Source organism: Anastrepha obliqua, chromosome 1 (assembly GCF_027943255.1).
Source record: "Anastrepha obliqua isolate idAnaObli1 chromosome 1, idAnaObli1_1.0, whole genome shotgun sequence".
NCBI lineage: Eukaryota > Metazoa > Arthropoda > Insecta > Diptera > Tephritidae > Anastrepha > Anastrepha obliqua.
This window is the reverse complement of record NC_072892.1, coordinates 113,799,151-113,825,727: the sequence shown is the minus strand read 5'-3', so window position 1 is coordinate 113,825,727 and position 26,577 is coordinate 113,799,151. Positions and strand designations below refer to the sequence as shown.

General features: G+C 36.0%; 3 protein-coding genes across 4 annotated transcripts; 1 reads left to right on the top strand and 2 right to left on the bottom strand.

Moving 5' to 3' along the window:
• Positions 1 to 14,565: 14,565 nt before the first annotated feature.
• LOC129235696 (uridine diphosphate glucose pyrophosphatase NUDT14-like) lies at positions 14,566 to 16,827 on the bottom strand. Its single transcript, XM_054869686.1, has 5 exons — positions 16,656 to 16,827; positions 16,473 to 16,528; positions 15,555 to 15,769; positions 15,260 to 15,470; positions 14,566 to 15,198 (listed from the first exon to the last, which is right to left on the bottom strand). The coding sequence occupies exons 3-5, from the start codon at positions 15,745 to 15,747 to the stop codon at positions 14,967 to 14,969; spliced, it is 636 nt and encodes a 211-aa protein (XP_054725661.1). The 5' UTR covers positions 15,748 to 15,769; positions 16,473 to 16,528; positions 16,656 to 16,827; the 3' UTR covers positions 14,566 to 14,966.
• A 2,670-nt stretch (positions 16,828 to 19,497) lies between these two features.
• On the bottom strand, positions 19,498 to 21,030 carry LOC129235704 (uridine diphosphate glucose pyrophosphatase NUDT14-like). Its single transcript, XM_054869696.1, has 4 exons — positions 20,858 to 21,030; positions 20,455 to 20,725; positions 20,160 to 20,370; positions 19,498 to 20,093 (listed from the first exon to the last, which is right to left on the bottom strand). Exons 2-4 carry the CDS (start codon positions 20,645 to 20,647, stop codon positions 19,865 to 19,867), a joined length of 633 nt encoding a protein of 210 aa, XP_054725671.1. The 5' UTR covers positions 20,648 to 20,725; positions 20,858 to 21,030; the 3' UTR covers positions 19,498 to 19,864.
• An 896-nt stretch (positions 21,031 to 21,926) lies between these two features.
• LOC129235690 (pyruvate dehydrogenase E1 component subunit beta, mitochondrial) lies at positions 21,927 to 26,432 on the top strand. Of its 2 annotated transcripts, XM_054869680.1 has the most exons (6): positions 21,928 to 22,035; positions 22,095 to 22,333; positions 22,783 to 22,944; positions 24,996 to 25,407; positions 25,495 to 25,614; positions 25,676 to 26,432. In XM_054869680.1, exons 2-6 carry the CDS (start codon positions 22,145 to 22,147, stop codon positions 25,861 to 25,863), a joined length of 1,071 nt encoding a protein of 356 aa, XP_054725655.1. In that variant the 5' UTR covers positions 21,928 to 22,035; positions 22,095 to 22,144; the 3' UTR covers positions 25,864 to 26,432. The 2 variants fall into 2 exon arrangements, with proteins under 2 accessions (XP_054725656.1, XP_054725655.1); XM_054869681.1 differs by lacking the exons at positions 24,996 to 25,407; positions 25,495 to 25,614; positions 25,676 to 26,432 and adding an exon at positions 24,262 to 24,943 and having other exon boundaries at positions 21,927 to 22,035.
• The last annotated feature ends 145 nt before the right edge of the window (positions 26,433 to 26,577 follow it).

The window sequence follows — 26,577 nt, the reverse complement described above, 5'->3', positions numbered from 1 at the left end:
TTTTTTAGCATCTTTCTGAAATTTGTGTCACTACTTGCCTTTTGATGCTATCAACGAATCGATGAACTTTTTTCTCGAAATAACATACGATGCTGCATGTGGACCTGTTGTGGTTAAGCTTCTTTCTGTTTCTCTTTTGAATAGCTAAATGAAAATGATTAGCCGAAATTTAGATTTGGATACCCAACGGGTTCAAAATAAGTCAGCTGGGCACGCCGCCAAGAACAAATTCGTTAAGACGCTTCCACCTCAGTAACACACATTAAATACCTTGCGTAGAAAGACTCTCGCCTAGACGTAAGCAAACAGAAAGATTGCTAATTACAGTTGTGTTAACCACTTCACACTACTGATGAAATTCATCAAGCGGATAATAGCTAAACCTGCTATATCCCCAGGCGTAGCAAGAAAGTGTCATCCAAAATGAACGTGGCTTTGTTAGGCTTAGAAATTCTATCGAGTGTATCCGATCCATGGGTATGCTTGTCCAGCGCACCACGAAACCCACCTTTCCAAGAGCAGCTGAAAAGTAGTCAAGTAGTTTCCTGCTATATCCTTGTAACCAGGTGCCCCTAAACTCAAGGTATTCGAATGCGGTCGAAAGGGAAGTGAGATATTCCCCGACCAGCAAGTTTTGAACGTCATTTTGAGCAACGAGGTTCAACAATTATATTTTATGATTTCGAATCCAAGCACTCTTAGACCTCATATTTCCTAGTGGTAGTATAAATTTCTTATCTCTAAATGTCAATCACTATTTTTACGAACATCCTGTATCTTCAGTTTTAGAAGTAGAATTTTATGAACTTTCTCGCCTGAAGCCTGATGAAAAAATTATATTTAATTATATATATGTATATAATTGGCGCGTACACTCTTTTTGGGTCTTTGGCCGAGCTCCTCCCCCTATTTGTGGTGTGCGTCTTAATGTTGTTCCACAAATGGAGGGACCTACAGTTTCAAGCCGACTCCGAACGGTAGATATTTTTATGAGGAGCTTTTTCATGGCAAAAATACACTCGGAGGTTAGCCATTGCCTGCCGAGTTGCGACCGCTATTAGAAAATTGTTTTTCTTAATTTTGGTGTTTCACCGAGATTCGAACCAACGTTCTCTGTGAATTCCGAATGGTAATAACGCACCAACCCATTCGGCTACGGCGGCCGCCCAAAGAAAAATGTGAGGCAAAAAAATTTTGGTGCACAGCATCAAATTTTAATTTGGAAATTCTGCAACGTTTCCAATACAAGGCCCTACGCACTTTAGTAAACGCTCCGTGGTATATGACGAATGCCCAAATTAAACGGGACTTAAAAATGCCTTTCATTTTGCATTCTATATGTATTGCTACCGTCTATTTGATGGTTAAATTTTTTATTTCGTTTTTAATAAATTAAATTACTCGCAGTGAGATTTTGCACTGCTAAGTAGCCGACTAGTTGAGATTAACTTGACACGCTAAAACGCTGAAAAATTTAGAATCAAATTCTACAAATGTTCAAGCTTAATAAAAGTCATACTTTTTTGTCAAATATCAACATTATTTAAAGGAATTTATATAAATAAAATGAATTAATTAAATTAAAATAAAGCAACGAAAATTCAAATTGATTGGGCAATCTTTATTATTTTTATGTAGAACAATTAATCAGATTTATTTTATTAAAGATAATCCTTTTCGAATGTTGGCTGTAACTGCGCCGTAATTCAGCCATCCGTAAACATCAATTTTGAATGGCTCGCTGAAGGACCTCGGTGGGGATCTCGTGAATAACATCAGTAATGCTGGATTCCAATTCCCTAACACTAGAACTACGAACCGGTCAAAATGACCGGTTGGAACATTTATTTCCCATTTCCTCTTAAATATTCCAATTACATATTTTTCGATAATGTCATGATTTGTTCTTACGCTTCCAATTTTCAGAGTTAACTATGTGTTATACCAAATATACGAACCGGTCATTTTGATCGGTCATAAAAATATCATGAATACTTTTTGTATATTCTTGAAATATTCTTTTTGAATATGGAAAATTCCTGGAATTCAAAGATTTTGCGTTTTCCATATATTATGCGAAAATTTGTATAACTGTAATCTATACTAATATTATAAAGAGGAAAACTTTGTTTGTTTGTTTGTTTGTAACGAATAGGCTCAAAAACTACTGGACCGATTTTAAAAATTCTTTGACCACTCGAAAACTACATTATCCATGAGTAACATGGATTACATTTTATTTTGGAAAAAAATAGGGTTCCGTAAGATATTTGGATTTTTCGGACACAAACTGAAAAAAATCTTATATATAAAATAAAGTCAACTTTTTGTGTGTGTTCGCTAACCGGCCGTGTCTGCACCGAATTAAGCCAAACTTACACACATTGTTAAGAAGGTATTGAAGATGGTTTCCGTATTGTTTGGATACCTATTGGTGGATAGGGCTCGAGATATAGGTCAAAACGTGGACCCGGGTAACCTTCGGATGTGTATGTACAATATGGGTATCAAATTGAAGCTGTTGGCGAATGCTTTAGCACAGAGTATTTTTCATGCCGCTCCGTGACTAGGGTCTCGAGATAGAGACCAAAACGTGGAGCCTAGAATGTGTTTGTACAATATGGATATCAAATTGAAGCTGTTGGTGAATGCCTTAGTACAGAGTATTTTTCATGCCGCTACGTGACTGGCGTCTCGAGATATAGGTCAAAACGTGGACCCGGGTAACCTTTGGTTGTGTATGTACAATATGGGTATCAAATGAAAGCTGTTGATAAGTGCTTTAATACGGGGTAATTTTCATACCTATTGATGACTAGGGTCTCGAAATATATGCCAAAACGTGGACCCGCCGTGTCTTTGCACCGAATTAAACCAAACTTACACATATTGTTAAGGAGGTATTGAAGATGGTTTCCGTATAATTTGGATACCCATTGGTAGATAGGGTCTCGAGATATAGGTCAAAACGTGGACCCGGGTAACCTTCGGATGTGTATGTACAATATGGGTATCAAATGGAAGCTGTTGGTGAATGCTTTAGTTCAGAGTATTTCCACCCGCTCCGTGACTAGGGTCTCGAGATAGAGACCAAAACGTGGAGCCTAGAATGTGTTTGTACGATATGGATATCAAATTGAAGCTGTTGGTGAATGCCTTAGTACAGAGTATTTTTCATGCCGCTACGTGACTGGCGTCTCGAGATATAGGTCAAAACGTGGACCCGGGTAACCTTTGGTTGTGTATGTACAATATGGGTATCAAATGAAAGCTGTTGATAAGTGCTTTAATACGGGGTAATTTTCATACCTATTGATGACTAGGGTCTCGAAATATATGCCAAAACGTGGACCCGCCGTGTCTTTGCACCGAATTAAACCAAACTTATGCACATTATTAAGTAAGTATTGAAAATGGGTTTCGTAAAGTTTGGTTGTAATTCGGAGCAGTGGCAACGAGTACAGCGTTCTTTTGAGCCAGCCATAATGTCGCTTACTTTTTTAACGCTTGGGGCGGAACTGAACTGTCAAATTGACAGTGTGAGTTACAATGTGTCAATATTTCTTTCTGATTTGGATGCCATAAGGAAAAAACGTAAGTGCAACATGTAAAAATTGTTTGTGAATTTTTTTGGAGTGGATTTTGGAACAGTGAATAATTTCTTACGAAATTTGAGAATTTAATGTGAAATCCGAATGAAATTATGTGTTCGTGGAAAAAACAATTTTTTTCGTTTTTTTTTTTTTGAAAAATATAAATGGATAATGGTTAAAAAAGCTCCAATGCTTAATAAAACATATAAATTGAAACGAAAAATGCATGGATGATCAGGAAAAAAGACGATTGTTTATTCATATGCGTTGATTTGAAATTTAAAAACAATCTTCTTTTTTCCCGATTTTCAATTTATATTTTATATTTACTCAAAAACAAATAGAAAAACAAAAAATATTGTTTATGCCAAAGCGCTTGAATAAAGAATAAAGAAATAAATAATATGAAAACCATATATTTTCTGTTCTAAACCATATCTATTCTATTTTAGTGTGCCCAGCGAAGGGGGCCGGGTTTGCTAGTATGGTATATACAGTTATACTAAATCCGTAATATGAATACAATTTCTACAGTCAGTCTGTAACCCCTATACTGATAAGTTATCATAAATCGTAGCATATAAACATTTCAATTTAGTATTCTTACTTACCGTGTATAGTTGCAAATGACAATAAATTGAATATTTTTTATATTTCTTTATAATCTCACATTATTCTTGCATACATTGTAAGTGGTTTCTGATTGAATATTTTTTTCATTATTAGAAAGGGAAATAAAATTATAGTTTTCAGTTAGAAGTTATTACCCTGAAAATGCCGTCACATTCGAAAAAACAAAATTTCTTGAAGATATAACAAATATATGCGAAGATATATCCGAAGTTGTCTGCAAATCAACAAATATTTCAGCGGTCCAGTTTGATAAAGAGAAAGTCTATGTATCCAGTGATAGTGAAGAGGAGAACATACTCAAGGTATGTAAAAGAAAAAGTGTAAGTTTTTCGTCCTATTCCGATGAGAGTGAAGATCAGCAAACTGATATTGCTAATGGAACTATATACAATAAATGAATAAAATATGTTTCTTTTGCTTGAAAATTTAATTATCTTATGAATTTTTAGTTTTATTTCTAAATTTCTACTGTTTTGTGTAGTTAAACAAACAAACCGGTCAAAATGACCGGTTAGTTGAAATAGGTATATGGTAAATCTTCGTAGTTCTAGTGTTAATCAAAGCTGGCTTATTCACAAAGCATTTAAACTTTAAACCCCACGAATAAAAGTCCCAAGGTGTGATGTCACACGATCTTGGTGGCCAATCCACTGGTCCGAGACGAGAGATAAATTGCTCACCGAAACGACGACGCAGTAAATCCATTGTTTCACAGGCTGTATGGCAAGTAGCGCCATCTTGTTCGAACCAAATGTTGTGGAGATCACGGACTTAAATTTCCGACATCAAAAAGTCGTTTATAATGGCGTGATAGCGTTTGTCATTCACTGCTACATTCGCGCGAGCTTCGTCTTTGAAGAAATATGAGCCGATACTTGCTCCGGCCACACCAAACGGTCGTTTTCAATGAATGTAATGGCTGTTCTTGAATAGCTTCGGATTGCTCTTCAGCCCAAATACGGAATTTTGTATATTGACGTAGGCATTAAGCCAAAAATTCGCCCCAACGTTGAACGGTTATGAACACCATAAGTTGGCCTGAGCGCGCAATGAAAATTTTTCACAGAGCGTCGATTTTCGTAATACAATTGTACGACTTGTAAACGTTGTCTTTCCATGATGAAATGTCAATGAATACTGAAAAAAGTTATGTATTAAGTTTAACAGTCGTCACGCGTTGTCTATCCTATTGACCCCTATTGGAAAAAGTACCCCGAATGTAATCACCCTTTACATTCATAATGTTGGAATTACAATAAATCAAAATTGTCATACTTTGAGACAACTGTGTCAGTTATTTCTTTCTCGTGCTAACCGACACAAGTCCAAAAATCTTCCATAGAATCTTTCCCTCAAACACTCCAAGGGACGCCATACGTTATGCTGGAAACAGTCACCGACGTACGTAGTCCCTTACCGCAGCCCCTAAAGAGCACAAAATTGAGCAAAACTCATCCCGTAGAGAACAACTGCGTTCTGTCAGTTACATATTTTGTGTGCGTATGTGTTTGGTTGTATCTACACAATGATGCCATTGATATTTTTGCTTACACACTTTTTTACAGTGTTTGGCAACACTGTGTGATGAGAGAGCAATCCTGAGAGGAATTTTCAAAAATCCTGCGACAAAATCTACGATACTACGATACGGAAGAGAAGTAATTTTTCATTTACAGCTGACAGGAGACTGCGTTTACGTCGGTGACTGTTTGCTGCTGAAAACTGTCAGCTGTTACGATCAAACTAATGAGAGCCCTATGTAAATGAAAAATTACCACCCTTCCGTATCGTAGTATCGTAGATTTCATCGAAGGATTTTTGAAAATTCCCGTAGAACCATGTCAGCTGATTGCTCTCTCACCACAGAGTGTTGCCAAACAGTACCTTTCGAAATCATTTACGAAATAAACTTAGAAAAATTATAATTTTTATTAAAAGAACTTAAAAACACTGTTGAATAATGTTAATTATAGATAAATGAACTATTTGCATGGCTTTGGCTTTGGTTTATCAAAAACATCAATGGCAACATTGTGTAGATACAGCCAAACACAAACACACACAAACCGATATATTGTGTAAATATGTAACTATCATAAAAGAACGCAGTTGTTCTCTACGGGATAAGTTTTACTCAGTTTTGTGTTATCTGCGGGCTGCGTAAGGAGCTACGATACGTCGGTCAGTGTGCGCACTATTAGTTTTGTTCGTCGAGAGAGCTCTTTACTACTCAATTGCCTACTTAGTGAGATTCTCCGCTGGATTTCAAGGCTAACATTGTTATCGGTGTTAATGCTGGTTCCTAAATAAACGAAGTCTCTTACAAGCTCGAAATCATAGCTGCCAACAGTGACATTTGTCTTCCCAGTTTTTCCACCATGCATTAAAAGCAACAGGAATTCATGCTTTCAACCGACTCGAACACTGTTTTTGTTTTTTTTTTTTTGTGTTCAAATATTGTTCAAATTCAAGCATTTGTGGAGTTATAGAGAAATACTTTTAAACCAGCAATTTTCTTTGCAATAAGAGAAGCGATTAGTATTCGTTTCACAAGGATTACATGGAGGTGAAATAATTACGTTTTATAACAAGATGATAAAAGCTGTACACTCATGTCTCAATTATTTCCAAAATAGTGTATAATTTATGGATTAATGCATCCAACGCGATCAAAGTGTTAATTTGAACATATTTTACAAATGTCAAATGTTGTTCAATCTTCAAAGGCCAACGTCAGTTCCTTAATGCACAGCGCATTCATATCTATGTGTGAGTTTGTATAGTTAAAAGGAGCCCAGCAGGAAGCTAAATTAAATATTTTTAACATTATAAATGGTCATAATTAATACATCCACAAATAGATCCTGTCATTAATCGATATATGTGCATATATACACGCATACGTATGTATATGAAAACCTACTTGAATAGATTGTCTTTTCATTACATCAAAAATACCGATAGCACCACTTCCAAAGTTAATTAACAAACCCTTTCGAACAATAACTACTTTGTAAACTCAAAAGGACAAAGGAAAACTTCAAACAATTTACAAATTACCATTTAGCACTTTCAAAACGGTCACCCATTTCAAATAAAATTCATTAATCAAATCGCAATTGTTGTAGTAATCTGTGGCACTTAAGTGAGTGTAAGAAATTGCATTCCAATTTAGCAATTAATTACGAGACTTCATTAAAATTTGATTGCCTTGAAACGCACACACATGCGCACACGCCAAGACTGAAAGGAATAAATATATCAGTAAATACATAATTTAAACCCTGGTATGTACGAATAGGTAGTTAGCAAGGTTTCAGCTTTTTAATTTAGCGGTAAAGTGCCAAGTAAAATGTACGTAACAGAACCTGTAGTGCAATTCGCTAACTTTAAACGATTCGACAATTGTTATTTTTGTCTACAATATTTGCCGTTTGCACTAACGATTGTGCAATTCACAAACTAGTGTCAACTACTACTAAAAAGCTTCTTCAATTTAATATGTATAAGAATGTTTAAATAAATTCATTCTGGCCCTTCCGTCAGCATATCAATCAGCCTCTCGTGTTAACCGTGGTCTGTGAATGATCGAAGCTAAATGATTTATTTTCAAATATTGAAGTGAAAACTTCTTTAGAATCGTTGGGAGTGATTTGAGAAAAAGTGAAACGAAAAAAGCGACACTCTTGGCTACGAAGCGTTATATTATATGTTGATATAAACGTAGCGACGAACTAAATAACTTTTAGGCCAGCGCCGACAGCATGGCGCGATAGCCAAGCGGCTAGCAATGTGAGCTTCCGATCCAAAATTCTTGGTTCGAATCACAAGAAAAAAATTTTTTTATACAGTTATTTTATTTTATTTTATGATATGTTTATGAGGAGCTTTTTTTCATGGCAGAAATACACTCGGTGTTTTGCCATTGCCTGCTGAGGGGTGAGCGCTATTAGAAAAATAGTTTTCCTTAATTTTGGTGTTTTCACCGAGATTCGAACTGACGTTCTCTCTGTGAATTCTGAATAGTAGTCACGCACCAACCCATTCGGCTACGGCGTTTGTTTAATTTTACTGATGCAAAAATGAGGAAAAATATATGAATAAAGTTTGCTTACTGTTTACACATTTTCCAAAGGTGACGGAGAACAAAAAAAAAAGTCGATTTTCAAACAAATACGAGTGCATATGTGTAATTGTGTTAGAGTTTCGGTCACGCCCCAGCAAAACCTGCGTGCATATGTGTTTGTAACATTCAAAAAAATGTAATTGTGTTAGAGTTTCGGTCACGCAGGTTTTGCTGGGTACGCTCATAATAGCAACCGCGTGTGTATTTTTATATTCGTAAATATTTTCATTTTTAAGGGGGTCTTCTGGTCTCGAGGCCCTGAAATGAAGGGTTTTTTTGGGGATTGATTGTGACAAATCCTGTGAATATTTAAAAAAAAAATTTTTTTTATTTTAAAGGTACATGTCTTGGCTTTTAAAAAATGGTTTTGACTTTGAAAAAAATTAACACCCGCGACCTTGAAATGGCGCTGAAGACGTCCACCTCCAAACGAAACAGGTCTCCATTTTGGTGACGGTTTTTCCACCTGGGTAATCAGAAAGCAAAAATTTGATATGCGTTGTCTTCAGAGTTGCCCTGGTTAAGTTTTCCGGTGACAGATTTTTTTTTTTTTAATTTTTTTCAAAAGTTATGCAACAATTTGCAAAAAAAATTTTTTTTTGCTCATTTTTTGAACTTTAAAAGGTTATAAAAATGGAATGAAAAAAAATTTCAAAAATCGTACACGGGGAAACTTAGCGGTAAGTTTTCCGAACCTTTTAAGACCAAAACCATTGAAATCGGAGTATAACTACTATGAAAAGTGTGACCAAAATGCTTAAAAAACACGATTTTCGGGGAAACGCGTTTAAAGATAAAGTTTATGATAAAACGGCCGGAGGAGGGTACACTTCGGTGCCCAGAAAAATGTGAAAAAATGCGATTTTCAAAAAATCCTTTCTGTGGCGTATTCTCGCATACACATGCAACAAAATTATGCAAAAAAAAAATCGATTTTAGCGCATGATTCAAATGGCCGCCGCGTCTTTGCCAATAGTGATTCAAACTCTCGGTAACTCAGTCCGGTAATAGCGTCTCGAATATTGACCCGCGCTTGTATAAAGTGGTTGGCTTATTAGTGTAGACTAGACTAGAGAAAACAATTGGGAGGGTGTCAAATCGCATGATCACAGCGGTTAATTGATGAATGATCACCGCAAAATGACTCCGACGTAAAATTTCTCCTTCACAACTTCGAGCTTTGCGTAACTTTTTTGGCATGCAGCGCCATTTTGTTAGAACAACAGCTCAGAAATATCAATGTTGTCAAGCTCTGGTGAGAGAAAGTTGGTTAGCATAGCTCTATAACTGTGTCTCCCTCCTCATTTCGAAAAAAATAAGGTCCGTCATGGCCTAAACAGCACCAAAGCAAAGTCAATCTTTGAGGATGCACTGATGCTTGGTTGAACACTTGTGCGATTTCGTTTCTTGGCATAGCCGCTGAACGAAAAATGAGCCTCGCCCGAGAAGGTGGGTTTTTGACCAAAATACGAGTCCACGCACAAAAATTCCAGAATCTAAATTAGTGAACTCAGGGCTTTGTCTATAGTCGCGCGGCTTCAATTCTAGCGGAGCATAATTTTATACATACGCAGATCACAATCCAACCTTATAAGCCGTTATTGGGTTGACTCTCTGGCGATGCCCAATTCAGCTGGTCGCAGCCGAATCAGAATTTTTGGGTCTTCTTCAATACTGACCGCTGGGCCTTCATTACCAATCCTGGAAAGGTGGGTCCAACTTAAATACACATGTATATAAATGAGAAAGTTCCAGTAAATCGAACATATTAGCGAACACGCTATGTTCCATATAAAGATTTCTGAGAAAATGTTTGTAAAAACTAGTCCAGAGGATTTTTACTGCAGTTTAGATTACATAGAACTGGTATTTCCTTCTACGCTCCGATAAGTAGGTTTATATGTCAGTAATTTGGTATATACGCCTGGCTGCAAATTTCAAAGCGAGGAACACATTCTCGTTGTGAACGCATGCGTGCAAGCACGTCTTCGCATGCCAATTATGCTGCCACGCTGTTACGAAACGCGGCTAAAGTACCACTGGCACCCAACGCATCACCACACGTACAAAATTGGTGTGCTAAACTAATACCGATAGAAGCGGACCATCAACAACATCTTAAAATCTTTGCTGCTGTTGCTGTTGCTCTTACCATTACTATTGCTGCGCTAGCATTATTGCCAACAATATGGTGCGTCATTTATGGCAGTTAATTAACTGCATTGCAGGAGGTGTGAAAATATTCAAGGATGGAATTTATTGCTACATATTTGATAATTAAATTAGCCGCAACCATTTTAGGTACCAGTCTACTGCTACTCCTGCTGCTGTGCACGTCTGCTACACCGTTACACTGTTTATGTCTTTTATGGCAGCAATTAATAACCATGACATGCCGACAACACTCGGTTTAGGCGACATATCGACAGCCAATCGCGAAAACAATGCGATTACAAGAGCGTAGCCAGGATTTCGGTTAGAGGGGGTCCCACAAAAAACTTATATATTTCACTAAAATATTTGTTTTTACAATAATATTTTTGATTTTTTAGTGTAGATGATTTAAGACTTCTATTTTGACACTGGCAGCTATTTCGTGCTCAAAATATTAGCTGGCAATCAGTGCCGTGAAAACAAATTAATTGCCTATCGCTGGAACATGGTCGTGAAATATTGTAGGGGTGTCCTAAAAGGTCGATGTTGTGTAGAAATACAGCATCTAGGTACAATGAAAGGAATAACGTCCTAAGCAATCGCAAGATAGAGCCAGAAATTCCCCACAGGGTCTTTGAAAATTGGGTTGCCAGGATGAGTTTAAGCAGCCAAATGAATGTAAACGTTTTCTACTAATAACGAGAATATTATTATATAATGTTTTTTCATCTTATTTTAAATAAAAACTACAGACCCATTAGCTTTGTATTTACTTGTAGAGAACTGAATAATAACCAAAAGTCGTGAATCATCGTTTTAAAACTTTTTCCTCAACTGACCCCCTGCCCTACGCTAAATAGGCCCTTGTCCATTCATGTGCGGACAACATAGCTGAATTTTTTTGGGAAGCCCACTGCAAGCACGAAACATAAAGCGTAGGAAGAAGTAGTTTGTAATAGCCAGCAGGCAATGGCAAATTTTTGATTGCATTTCTGGCATGCTTCCATTAACACCATCGAAGGCAGCCCAAACCTCTTCATCTAGAACTCCATATCAAGCGTTCCAGCGCTTTATTCACCTATAAGTTTGTCAGCGCTGTCCAGCCATAACGCCTGAAACAATTCGTACGGAGTTCTAGCTTTACACTTGTAGTAACATCAAGACGCTGACAACGAATTGGTGAAGGAACTAGACCAAACATCCAACCTTAATCAACTAAGTGAAAAAGGGGTTAAAACCGGCGCAAAAGTGTACCAGGAGGATATCTTAGAAGGCGTGGTGTAGCAGTTGTGCAATACTCACTTCAATAGAGAGCGTAGGATCTTCCAGCAAGATTCCGCTCCAGCCCACAAGGCAAAAACCACCCAACAGTGGCTAAAAAACAATAGTCCCGGGTTCATAGCCGCAGAAGATTGGCCGTCTGGAAGTCCAGATCTGAATCCATTGGACTACAGTTTGTGGTCAGAATTGGAGAAAATGGCCTGTCGAAGACCTCAAGTCTCAAAAGAGAGTCTCAAGCAATATTTGGTTCGAGCAGCGACGTGCATATCCGTGGAAACCGTGCGTGCTGAGTGACCTAATCGTTTGAAGGCTTGTGTAAGAGCAAATGGTGACCATTTTGAATGAAAATTGAAAATTTTATTCTTTAATATTTACATGATGAATAAAACTAACTTAATTAAAAAAGTATTATAATTTCATATCTATAATGGACTTAACTTATAACAGAACTTATGGCAGGATTAAGTATAATTGGCGCTTACACCCTTTTTAGGTGTTTGACCGACCTTTTCCTCGTATTTGTGGCGAGCGTATTGATGTTATTCCACAAATAAACGGAACCTATAGTTTTTATGCCGACTCCGAACGGCACATGGTTTTTTTATATTTCGATTTTCCATGACAGAAATTCACTTGGAGATTCGCCATTGCCTGCCGAGGGGCGACCACTATTAAAAAACTTCTTCTATCAATTGGTGTTTAATACGCGCGGTTTCGAATCTACGCTTTTCCGAATGGCAATCATGCACCAACTCATTCGGCTACGGCGACCACAATTACCTAGTTTACAGGTTTGTTTATTTGAGTTTGATAGCTCCCAAGGTTGTTAGCGCACACCAGCGTAGTGCATCTAAACACCTTTGATGAATTTTTGGAGCCTTGTTGTTCAGGAGACGCTTGTATTGAGTCTTGCTCGTACGGCTACGACGTGTTGGTGCATGCCTGTTGCAGATGTTGAAATTTTACCAAAACAAAGTTTTCAGTGTAAACTAACGCAATTAACCCTTACACGTTTTCTGTTTTGACTTACTTGGGGAATTCAAGTTGAGTTTTGGGATATAGAGTATTAAGAGACTTATAGTAGAATTTGTCCTACATTTTAACCCATTATATCCCCCTGTTTTTAGTATTGTATTTTTTACCTTTCCGCAAAAAGAGACGAAAAGGAGCCATCTATTGAGGAGTTAAGAGGGTTAATATGCTCCACAAAAATGTTTCACCTTTTTTTTACATAGAACTGCTGAACACATCATATATAAGTATTTAAAATGTAAGGATCACTAAGTTTCGTATGCAGATTTACCACAATAATGTACAAAAAGGTGAAAACTTGTCACCTCCGAAAATGAAATTCAGACGTTAAATTTCAAATCGCCGATATAAAGGATGGACTCGAATAATATTTTTCGGGCTGAAATCATTATAACATAAAATTCCTATTCATTTTAAACTGCTGCTCCTTTTTAATTTATTTTTTTGGTTTTAACAATTTTCTTTAACAAATGCCCAATATTTTTCAATGGGTTGCAATTGTGGACAGTTTGGTGAGTGGTTTTCAAGGCGGCTATAATGACACCATGCTAAATCGGGCCAGAACAGAACTGAGTCCGTATGTTGTTTTATGAATGGCAGCAAACGTTTTCGCAAACACTCCATCATATAAATTTCTTAATTTATAGTAATGAACGTTTTGCTTTTTATACCACATTGGCAGATTTTTAATACATAAGTTACCGTACTTTTCGACCTATTAAAGTTTTTGCTATGGCATTATGTGTCAAGTGACTATTTTCTTACTTTTTGCGTACAAACTTAACCGAACACATTTTGAAGAATACGTGGAAGTTACGGAAACCGAATACGCCAATTAATAACGACAACAAACACTATGAATGCGTGTACTAATTTTTTATTTACAATTAATACAGTTTTTTTCCTGTACAGTCCTTGCGTATATTTGTTTTTGGTCTCCTCTACCAGAATCAATTGCCGGAGCCGTGATGTTTTTGAAAAGGTTTCATTTTGAAGTACAGTGTAATACCAATGGAATAACAATACCTGTTTGTCCAAAATTTCGAATCTCATTCCTCGAGTGTCATCCAGTGTCCATTGGACATGTTCTTTCCCTTTCAAAAATTTTTTGGGGACATATTTTATTTGTAGAATTGAACAGTGCCTACTGCAAGGTGCAACAATTGATTTGATGCCAGTAGAGCTGTGTTTTTTGTAGCTATGAATCCTTTTGAAACATACTACGCACAAGCCAATAAAGTGTTTTTTCTGCTTTTTCGTTTTCCTAACAAGATTTTTGGAAGGAAGCAGTTCGAAAAGGCAATGACAACTTTTTACTTCACTCTAAGCGTTTTTTTTCTTTATATTGTATTTGAAATTTTTTCAGATAAGCGTTGTGATATTTACTCCTTCAAATCTGTCACTGTCATTCCTTTCAGGACAAAGTTGAGTCAGTCCGTTTAATTTTATAAATGGTCGTATCATTCGAAATAAAATAGCTCCTCCTCCAATTCATGTGTGCGTCTTGACATTTTCCACAAATCGAGGGACCTACAGTTTTTAAACCGACCACGAACGAGGAGATTTTTGATGGCAGAAATACAGCTTTACCACTGCCTGCCCAGGGGTGATCGCTATTAGAAATCGCTTTTTCTTCATTTTGGTGTATCTTATTCTAGATATATGTAGATATGTATAAAACATCTGTATGTATATACATATGCCCAAATTGAACTAGTGAGCTTCCACTACGAGTACAAAACCCACTTAAGATTTACAAATAGTAACTATTACTATTATGTCTTCATTTATTGTTTTTTTATTCTCATACATTATCGGATAATGTTTTTATGTATACATGTGTAAGCGTATGTAGGATATTTAGTAATAGGAAAAATATTAATACGAATTATTAAAAGCCTTCAATTGCCTTCAGGAAGCAGCTAAATCCCTTGTATGCCTGTGATTTGATTGATCACCATTTTTTGTATCATAGTAAATATATATATACCTATAATTCTATATACTAATTATATGATTACTGATTATCTCTAACAATACTAGCTTCCCGTTTTTTTTTTTTTTGTTAATTTGAATCTAACCCATTAATTCTTATCCGAACCATATTCACATATACATATTAATTTACTAATACTTTTTTTGCTACATCAATTTTTCTTTGGAGCCTTATTCATCAAAAACCATGCTATCCCTAGGAGGCAACTAGGTGGACTATTTACTTTACCACCTTTTGACAACAGATTTGCGGCTTCTGGGATTGTATACTCAACAACTTCAATAATTTCATCGCCTACACCACCACCTTTAGTAACTTGATCATCATCGGTCACCTCGGAGTAAAACATCCACTGAGCTGCACCAAAAGAACCTACACCGGACCTATGTAAATTTCAAAATAAACTATGTTATCATGTAATTTAACATGTGATGTTACTACTACCTATAAGACATAACTTGTTCAAAACCATCGAGAGGTACATCGTAGCCACACTCTTCTAATACCGCTTCACGAACGATCTGAGGCAAACCCTTGCCCGTATCCAGAATACCAACGCACAGTTCTAAAGTGATACCAATGTTTGGGCGAACTCTCTTCAAGTCTATTTCTGCCGCATCATATCCGCAAGCAGTATATTTACTATAGTAAACAGCTAAAAGACAAAAATCAAAGTTAGTAAGAATGTGCTAGCATTTAGCTAAGGCCGAGGTCGTTACAATGCAAAGGCACAACGCACCTGGTCTAAACTGCTTCACAAAGATTAGAACGCGGCGTGTTGAGTTGTACAGAATTATCGCAACGCTATCATGTACTTTTAATAAATCCCAATTTTTTTCGACACCATTCTGTACATAGTAGAGTCTAAAGGGCTTCACGTAAGGCGAATCATTTGGCAGTGGTCCCATCCACATCTTTGTTATATTATCCATTGTATCACAAAATTTACTAAGTGCCCATTTACACGATGTCTCCACTGGAAGGGAATAATTTTGTTCGGGGGTGAAGGACGGCCGGGGAAGAGGGAAGGGAATTTGTCTCCTGTACTGGCGACACGCTTTGCTCTTCTTATTCGTATTTCCAATCTTAAAGCAATTTTTGACAGTTGCTTCATTCGTTTTCTGCTTTTGTGGAAGAAAGTTCTAAGTTATGTGTTGGTTTTCATACAAACGGAAGAAAACAACGATGACAAACATCCGAACGCTGCTTGGGAAATGCACGATTATTTTTGCTAGTAAATTAGGTATAATTTAAAATAGTTATGGGACATGTTTATGTTGATTTCTAATTTTTCCCTGCATTTCTAGATACTCAAGTTAATTTTAAGTTAATTATTTACATATGAAGTATTTTTAATTTAATTTTTTTTATTCAAGTATAAGAATTTATAAATATATTTCAATAAAAAAAACAACAAATTATTTATTATTTAACCAGTTTGCATTTTTCATTCATATATTTAAGAAATTGTTGACGAACGTTTTCCGCTTTACATGTAAGCGTGTGCGAGAATACATCCGAACCATACGATGCTAAAGTATTAAATGTCAAAATGTCGCCGAAAACAATTTTGCCCGTGTGCCCGCGAATGAGACATGAAAAGAGAATTTCCAGTGTCTCCCTTCCAGATGTCTCCGTGTGTAAATGGGGTGTAAGTTTCCGCAGTATATGTCGGTAAAATATATTGAAGATAAAACGAGCGGTCGCGTAACGCTAGAGATGTAAATAATGATACGAAAAAAAAAACAGTTTGTACTTTGATAAGAAATTAGCGTACATTCAAAATATTATTAAACAATATATGCACACATATGTATACATGCACGCATTTACTTCGTACCTATTTCACACTCGAAATGATGTATCTTTGCATGCGCAAAAATGCAATGTAATTTCAAACCAGAGTACAAGAAAAATCGAAACGTGCCACTGAAAAAAAATTACTCTAGGTAAAACACAAGTATGATAAAATAGTTTCTGTACGCCGGGGGAAAATGTACAATTGACAGCCACTGTCAATACATTTACTCTTAAGGTGAATAAAATTCTATCAGTCTTGATCTATACTGTGAACACAGTGGCAACGCAAAAATCACGAATAGAATCTATGGTGAAAAAAATGTAGAAGGTGTGGCCAAAATCAGTCTGTTAGTCGGCTCTCAGCGGATTTTGAAAGAATCAGCTGATGAGCTGACGTAACCTAGGTCATTGTAGCGGTTTGCTTAAAAAAAATGGAGGCTGGAATTTAGAACAATGCCGATTTTGGAATTTCTGGCAAACTATAATGTTTTTTTTTAATGAAACTTGGTGGAGATGTTAGTGAGGTGTTAAGGAACACTCTTTATAACTTTAAATTAATCGGGAAATAATAATTTTTTAATTATTTACATTCAAAATGCCCTTGGGAACATCACTCTAATTTGCCACATTACACTCTATATTTTTTAACATTTCACTATAAATCACCAAATATACACTCACACGCGTGTTTGTACCGATTTTTATGCTAATATTCAAATTATATCTATTAAAATTAAATGCAAATTCATTTGCCTATGCAATCACATTCCAATTTTAAGCGCGAACAAGAAGAAGATTGGAATTACAACAGTATGGTGTTGCCGGATGCCTGCAAATGAAAACAAAAATTAAGTACTTGAGTTTAGTGTTAATGATGGGAATGGGGGTTATTGTGCCTGCTTACTACATACACGCATATGACGTTTTCATTTTGGGTTCAATGGTTTTAACACGGAAAGGAGTTCTACGCAAAAATACTGTGGATTGCGTAGTCGGAGTTGGACTGATGAGGGTTATTTTTTTGAAGCGCGGCCGAAGGCCGCCCACGCGAAAAGGAGTTCTACGCAAAAATACTGTGGATTGCGTAGCCGGAGTAGGACTGATGAGGGTTATTTTTATGAAGCGCGGCCGAAGGCCGCCTACGCGATAAAGAGTTCCACGCAAATATACTGTGTTAATTAATTTAATTTTAATTACTTTATTATTTTTTGTGATACGCTTAATATCATTGTTTTTAAGTTTAAATGAGTTGTATGTTTTTATTTTCAAATTCATTTCTCAACTTTAAATTACAGCAAAAAATACTGCAGTTTTACAATGAACCTTCCACTGAACATCCCTGCGTGCGAACTTCGTTTTCATTTCAGGTGTATGGCAACACCAACTTTTCGCTAAATTATAGAACTTTAACATTAAATTACTTAAAAACTATAAGCCTCCGGCAGGTTCTGTTTTCAGTTTTAAGATGGGGATACACCCCTCTATCACCCCCTTTTTACCGTTTTTTCCAAAGCGATCGGCATTATACTAAATTCTAGCCAAAATGGAGATTGTGTTGGGATATGCTTTTTGCTTTTTTAATCCCTCTTTTTTTTATTTCATTTTCTTCTTTATTAAGCGTTCTATGTAAACAAAAAACTCATATCAATTCTCTTTGCTCTAAGGAAAATGGCGCAATTTAGATTTCACTCTCCTCATTCGGCGAATGGCATTAGTTTTTGTTACGGTATCTGCCGCTCTCTGCCTATTCATTTTAAACTGCTGCTCTTTTTTAATTTATTTTTTTGGTTTTAGCAATTTTCTTTAACAAATGCCCAATATTTTTCAATGGGTTGCAATTGTGGACAGTTTGGTGAGTGGTTTTCAAGGCGGCTATAATGACACGATGCTAAATCGGGCCAGAACAGAACTGAGTCCGTATGTTGTTTTATGAATGGCAGCAAACGTTTTCGCAAACACTCCTTCATATAAATTTCTTAATTTATAGTAATGAACGTTTTGCTTTTCATACTACACTGGCAGATGGATTGCCAAACCAAATTTTTTTAGGGGACTTGCATAACTTTTTTAGTTTAAAAGCACCTGGAACCCTCCTCTCTTCGGTGTAGAATAAAACTCAGCACCCTGAATCTGATTAAAGTTGGTTTTGACGTATGTTTCATCGTCAAGCCATATTTATGGATGTCTCAACTGAATAATTTTCCGCACATGCTCTAGCATTCTTATTGGGTTTATCATTTCAATTGGATGCTACAATCTTTTTATATGATCGTAAGCCTTCACTTTTGTGCACTTTTTAGACCTAACCTTTTGACCTATAAGTGAAAGGCAAGGTTTTTTTCGAAATAATGACACCCCTTCTTTGGCTTGTGACTAAGACGCAAATCCTTTTTTTCTTCCAAGGTTTCATTAAACGTTTTTAATACATAAGTTACGGAAAGCGAATGCGCCAATTAATAACGACAACAAACACTATGCATACGTGTACCAAGGTGGATTTATTAAGGTGACAGCATTCACCCAGCTGAATTTTTCACCGTAGGTATGGCTTACGTCAAAATGATATGCTTTGTTTGTATGTATTGGTATGTTTATATTCGTATGTTTACATTTGCTTGCTGATTTTGACGTCATGGTTGGACCAAACGCAACCACAAATACATGTAGGGTTTTACTTATATGTGTTTGGTGTCACCTGTAATAAATTCGCCTTGACGTGTACTAATTTTTTATTTACAGTTAGTTTTACGCAAATGATGAGTGACCGAGGGGTGACCTTTATTAGAAAACCCTTTTTCTTCATTTTGGTGTATCTTATTCTAGATATAGTATGCCCAAATTGAACTAGTGAGCTTCCACTACGAATACAAAACCCACTTAAGATTTACAAATAGTAACTATTACTATTATGTCTTCATTTATTGTTTTTTTATTCTCATACATTATCGAATAATGTTTTTATGTATACATGTGTAAGCATATGTAGGATATTTAGTAATAGGAAAAATATTAATACGAATTATTAAAAGCCTTCAATTGCCTTCAGGAAGCAGCTAAATTGTTTTTATGCCTGTGATTTTAGTGATCAACGTTTTTTATATCATAGTAAATATATATGTATATAATTCTATATACTATATGATTACTGATTATCTCTAACAATACTAGCTTCCCGTTTTTTTTTTTTGTATTTTTTTAATTTGAATCTAACCCATTAATTATTATCCGAACCATTATTATTTTGCTACATCAATTTTTTGGGGCCTTATTCATCAAAAACCATGCTATTCCTAAGAGGCAACTGGGTGGACTATTTACTTTTTCGCCTTTTGACAACAGTTTTGCGGCTTCTGGGATTGTATACTCAACAACTTCAATAATTTCATCGCCTACACCACCACCTTTAGTAACTCGGTCATCATCGGTAACCTCGCAGTAATACATCGTCTGAGCTGCACCAGAAGAACCTACACCGGACCTATGCAAATTTCAGAATAAACTATGTTATCATGTAATTTAACATATAACATTATGTAACTACTACCTATAAGACATAACTTCTTCAATACCATCGAGAGGTACATCGTAGCCACACTCTTCTAATACCTCTTCGCGAGCAATCTGACGCCAACTCTTGTCCTTATCCACAATACCAGCGCACAGTTCTAAAGTGATACCACTTTCTGGGCGAACTCTCTTCAAGTCTATTTCTGCCGCATCATATCCGCAAGCAGTATATTTACTATGGTAGACAGCTAAATGACAAAAATCAAAGTTAGTAAGAATGGGCTAGCATTTAGCTAAGGCCGAGGTCGTTACAATGCAAAGACACAACGCACCTGGTCTAAACTGCTTCACAAAGATTAAAACGCGGCGTGTTGAGTTGTACAGAATTATCGCAACGCTATCATGTACTTTTAATAAATCCCAATTTTTTTCGACACCATTCTGTACATAGTAGAGTCTAAAGGGCTTCACGTAAGGCGAATCATTTGGCAGTGGTCCCATCCACATCTTTGTTATATTATCCATTGTATCACAAAATTTACTAAGTTTCCGCAGTATATGTCGGTAAAATATATTGAAGATAAAACGAGCGGTCGCGTAACGCTAGAGATGTAAATAATGATACGAAAAAAAAAACAGTTTGTACTTTGATAAGAAATTAGCGTACATTCAAAATATCATTAAACATTGAAATATATGCACACATATGTATACATGCACGCATTTACTTCGTACCTATTTCACACTCGAAATGATGTATCTTTGCATGCGCAAAAATGCAATGTAATTTCAAACCAGAGTACAAGAAAAATCGAAACGTGCCACTGAAAAAAAATTACTCTAGGTAAAACACAAGTATGATAAAATAGTTTCAGTACGCCGGGGGAAAATGTACAATTGACCATAGATAACAATTGACAGCCACTGTCAACACGTCTACTCACAAGGTGAATAAAATTCTATCATTCTTGATTTATAGTGCCCACACAGTGGCAACGCAAAAATCATGACTCGAATCTATCAGTCCGTTAGCCGGCTCTCAGCGGATTTTGAAAGAATTAGTTATGAGCTGATGTTATTTTATAGCGGTTTGCTTACGAAAAAATGGAGATTGTGTTGGGGATATAGTTTTTGCTTTTTTTGCTTTTTTAAGCTCGTTTTTAGTTCCTTTCTGCAAATTTGTTGTATCAAGAAACGCTTGCTAGCAGAGTCCAGTAAAACATTTTGTTTTAGCAAGAGGGAAGAGCACAATGCCGTACGTAGTTAGAAAAATTTACCAATTTAGTATATATAGTGTGAACACTATTTTGTTAATAGGGCAAATATTCGAAAAAAGATCGTTCTATGTAAATATTTTCATATTTTTTATAAAAATTACATTTTCTCAAAAACTCATTTTAAACCGTAAAGAGTAGCTGTGACAGAATTTGTAATATTATCTTTCAAACGATGTATTAAGCGAAGTAGTTTTGGAGATCCTAACGTTTTTAAAATGCGTAAAATTTACCTTTGACATTCGATATCTTACATATTGTATGTCCGTATTTTACCACCGTTGTAATCGTCACAAAAAGTTTTATGGAACCTCATTTTTGATTTTTGCAAATGAAGCAGTGCAGTTTTTTACTTATACCACGGCAAATACATAGCTTAGTAGCAATATACCGAAAATTTAACAACGCTACAATTTATTCATTGCATTATATTACAACTTCTAAATTGATTGATTTTTGAAGCACGAAGTCATAAACTTATCATTTTTATTTAAAATATAGACATTTTAATATATCTGGCACGGCTATGAATTGACGTTTTCACTTTTGCCTTTCTACAGTTGATTAGTCAATTGTCAGAAGTTTTCCTCAACTGCTATCGCACATTACGTTAACTATACCGTGCGCGCTGAAAATTTGGTATATTTTGGGTGTTAATTACACAACCTAAAATTGAACAGATCTGTAATTTCTTTCAGATCGGTGACTGATCGAGAACATAAAATATCTGTACGAAAATTTTACAAAAATGCAGCCCGTCAAAGTAATATTCTCGAATGTTGCACGGCGCACTTTCTCTACCTCTCCGAAGACCCTTGCGGCGAAGCAGTTGACCGTGCGAGAAGCCTTAAATTCTGCTTTGGATGAAGAAATGGCACGCGACGACCGTGTGTTTCTGATGGGTGAAGAGGTCGCCCAATATGATGGCGCCTATAAAGTGAGCAAAAATTATGTTTTCCTTCGTACCTGTAGCGATATCGTCAACATGAATATGATTACGTAAACGAATTAGCACCAACCAGTTAAAGAACTTAGAATTAACATCAAGTTAATAGTGTGTGTAACGGGTGACAATTTTGTGGACAGTTGTCGATAAGAGCACGCGCAGTGAAAGGTATTCGTCAGATTAAAATCTGATGTTTTAATAGAGGCTAGACATTTAGCTAGCAAAACCGCTAACAATAGACATAGGAAGGTCAAACTGTGTGTTACGGGGCTTTTAAATTATTTGGCAGTCTTATCATTTTGCAACATGTGCTTCACGCGTATGAATTTTGGATCTGCTGATAAGTGGTCATCGTTTGGAGTTTTGTTTACATAAATGTTTAATACCAAGTGAATATTTCAGAATTGAAAATTATTTATATATATTTATTTTCCTGTCAGGTATCGCGTGGGCTCTGGAAAAAATATGGTGATCATCGAGTAGTGGATACTCCCATTACAGAGATGGGTTTCGCCGGTATTGCTGTCGGCGCTGCTATGGCCGGTTTGCGACCAATTTGCGAGTTTATGACATTTAACTTCTCAATGCAAGCTATTGATCACGTAAGTATAATCAATTTTCTTCTTTTTTTATAGTTGCGTAGAAATATTCGGGTAGTTTCCGCTATTAACTTCCAAGTGAATTTCATTGAAATTTTCTGTAAATTGCATCGAAATTCACTCGGATATGAATCCCAGAACTACTCGATTGTGAATGCGAAATTGTGGTAATATGCAAGCATATAAAAGTACGCCTAGATATAATGATTATGGGATTTTAAAATATTAATTCGATTCAAATTGCAGAACACTCTTAAATATACAGGGTTTAAGTAGATTATAAAGTTTTAGCAGCTTCTCCAATGAAAAGCCAATTTTAAATTAACGAGAATGCAAATTATCATCCACCAATTTGCATAAGATCATCCCAATTACTTTTTGCCGGATATTAATTTGAGTAGTTTCTGTAGCGTGGGCAGCTTTCCTTGTCTTCCATCGGTTTTTGAATGTAACATTTGAGCATACTAAATTGGAATTAAAACAAATAATATAAAATATCTGTTTGCTCTAAGGGCATGGCAAGTATCAAAACTACGAATTGAACGCTATAAACTTTGGAAAATAAAGATATTTTTTTTTATGTCACGATTCCATTCGGGATATTCTTGGTAGATAAACTGCTGACTATTCAAAATAGATCTTGACATGCGTATCATATATATTTTCTTTTAGAAAATTGTAAATTTGCCATAAATTTTTGAAGTATTAGCAGAACTTTACATTTAGAGATATAGGCATAAGAAAACATATTAAATTCACAAACGTATACATGAATATATGTATACTATTTTCGTTTTCAGTGAGCCCAAGTCCATATAAGTGTAGATTGATATTTTTTCTCGATCAATTTTTTAGACCAAGAATTGTCGTTGGTTTTGTTATTTTGTTTGTTAACAAAGAGATGCCCATGTATGTTTTAAATTAAAAATGTCTTATAACTGCATTCTGCAAACATTTACAATTATTCCGGTCATGCATACATTAACTCATATTATCTGTCTGCAAATCCATATATATTTAATTGGGTAAATTAAGCTGCATGCAAGAAAATGTTTCATCAATTTAAAAATATTAATTGAATTCTATCTGCCACCGTTCAATCATATTGATATCGTTTATCGTTCAAATTTGTTCACGCTGCACATATTGACACAGTTCGGTTAGGAAATACCAACACTTTCGGTAATGGGTATAATCGGATAATATGGGTTAATTCGTAAATTTTATTATAAGTCGCATACAAGCTACAAATTTAATAAGAGAAAATAAAATTTTTTAAAGAAAAATTTTAATTAACCCATATTATCCAATTATACACAGGTGAAATTAATGTCAAGCCATCCACACCTTGGCTCTTTTAAATGTTTACAAGCATCCGACATCGCTAGTTCTTATCCCATCAGACAAGCTTCCATACTGCAGCCAATGACATCAACTTCAATTGGTGATTTTCCAAGCAGACATGAAATTATCGAAAGTCCTCGAAATAAATGGCTGAGTGAAATCAACGATATTGTCGATGAACCTACAATGCCGCACGAAATACAAGCACCCACCACAACATCCATAAGCAATGGGAAAATGGAAGCGGCACGTCTCATTGTTATACGACGTCGCAAAATGAAAAAGCATAAGTTGAAGAAACTACGACGCAAGATGAAGTTCGAATGGGCCAAGGTGCGTCAACGACGCGAGATGCGCAAAGAAAAGGCATTCCAAGCCAAGTTGATCGCTCAAGTGAAAGCAGGTGAAGCCTTCAATGCAGAGCAGTACGTTGAAGAGCAACTGCGAACTGCTAATGAGAATCCATTACCACGTACCTGGAAAGGGCGTCGCTTACCTGCGTTTATTATAAAAGAAAAGCTGGGCATTAAGTAAACGTTATACATAGAAAATTAGGTTTAATAAGTTTGTATTTAACGAACGCGTGTTGGTATTTCATTTGTATTTACATGAATAAATTCGTTCGAGGCTAGTATTTTCCTGTTCGAATCGCATTGTATTTGATGGCTTTTATTTCTCATTTTCATAACTATTTTCGCCCAAAACCAAAGGTTATCAATTCAGCAGCCAAGACTTTCTACATGTCTGCCGGTGCGGTCAACGTGCCGATAGTTTTCCGTGGTCCCAATGGAGCTGCCGCTGGTGTTGCAGCTCAACATTCTCAGTGTTTCGCAGCTTGGTATGCGCACTGCCCCGGCTTGAAGGTCATATCGCCTTATGACAGTGAGGATGCACGCGGTTTGCTCAAGGCTTCTATTCGTGATCCTGATCCAGTGGTGTGTCTGGAAAATGAAATGTTGTATGGTGTTGCATTCCCAGTGGAGGATAAAGTGTTGGACAAGGATTTCGTATTGCCCATTGGCAAGGCAAAAATAATGAAGCCCGGCAATCACATCACTCTGGTGGCACACTCCAGAGCTGTGGAAACCTCGCTGTTAGCTGCCGCCGAATTGGCTAAAAAGGGTGAGTTAGTTCGAATTTGAGATGAACTTTATTTAAATCATATATCTATGTACGTATCTACATATATATATATGTGACTATTCGTAGGTATTGAAGCTGAAGTTATCAATTTACGTTCGATTCGCCCACTGGATATGGACACCATTTGCAAGTCCGTTAAAAAGACACATCATCTTGTAACCGTGGAACAGGGCTGGCCACAACATGGTAAAAAAAGCGTACCTGCTAAATTGCACGCAATTAAATAATGAATAATAATCAATTCTAGGTGTCGGCGCTGAAATTTGTGCTCGTATCATGGAGGACGAAACCTTCTTCCACTTGGATGCACCTGTTTGGCGTGTGTGCGGCGTCGATGTTCCCATGCCTTACACCAAGACCCTCGAAGCTAATGCATTGCCACAGGCTCAAAATATTGTCGAAGCTGTAACCAAAATTATTGGACCCAAAAAGTAGAGAATTTTTCACCATCTAAATCTCACCTTAGTAAAATTTAAATTGCTTTAGCAGAAAAATTGTTCGCAAGCAATTTCACGCAGAACTTGATTGTTTATGATGAAAAGATTGAACATCACACTTATACATACATACACGAAGTCTTAAGATTAAAAGCCGACAAACTATTTTATTTTGAAACATTTACTGTCAGACAGAAGCCACAGACCTAAAGTAATCATACATACAAAAAAATCGAATCATACAATCGAAAATCGACTATAAGTCAGAGAATTAAAATATATTTTTAATTAAAAGGCGAAACACACTTAATCGGAAATAGGAATAAGGTTTCGTGCATTTCACCTTACGGCCGGCTATGCATGTTTACGATAACGTACAACAGCTGTGCTAAATTTCTGCCATAATATATTTTTAATGTGACAATGGTACGTGGATTTATGCACACGTAAATTGTGATTATAATTTAAAATATCTTTTAGTTAAAATTTTTAAATTAATATCAATTTTAGAATATTACAAGAACAGCGGTTAAAATAAAGGCTATAATGAGGACTAAGTTCGGGAAATATAGTATTTGTTGTATTATATGTATGTACATCGATATTATACGTACTATATATACATTGATAGTACGTATGTACATATGTTTGGTTTTCATATAACTTCTGAAATACTTCACCAATAATGGCACATCCTCCCAACAGTAGATAT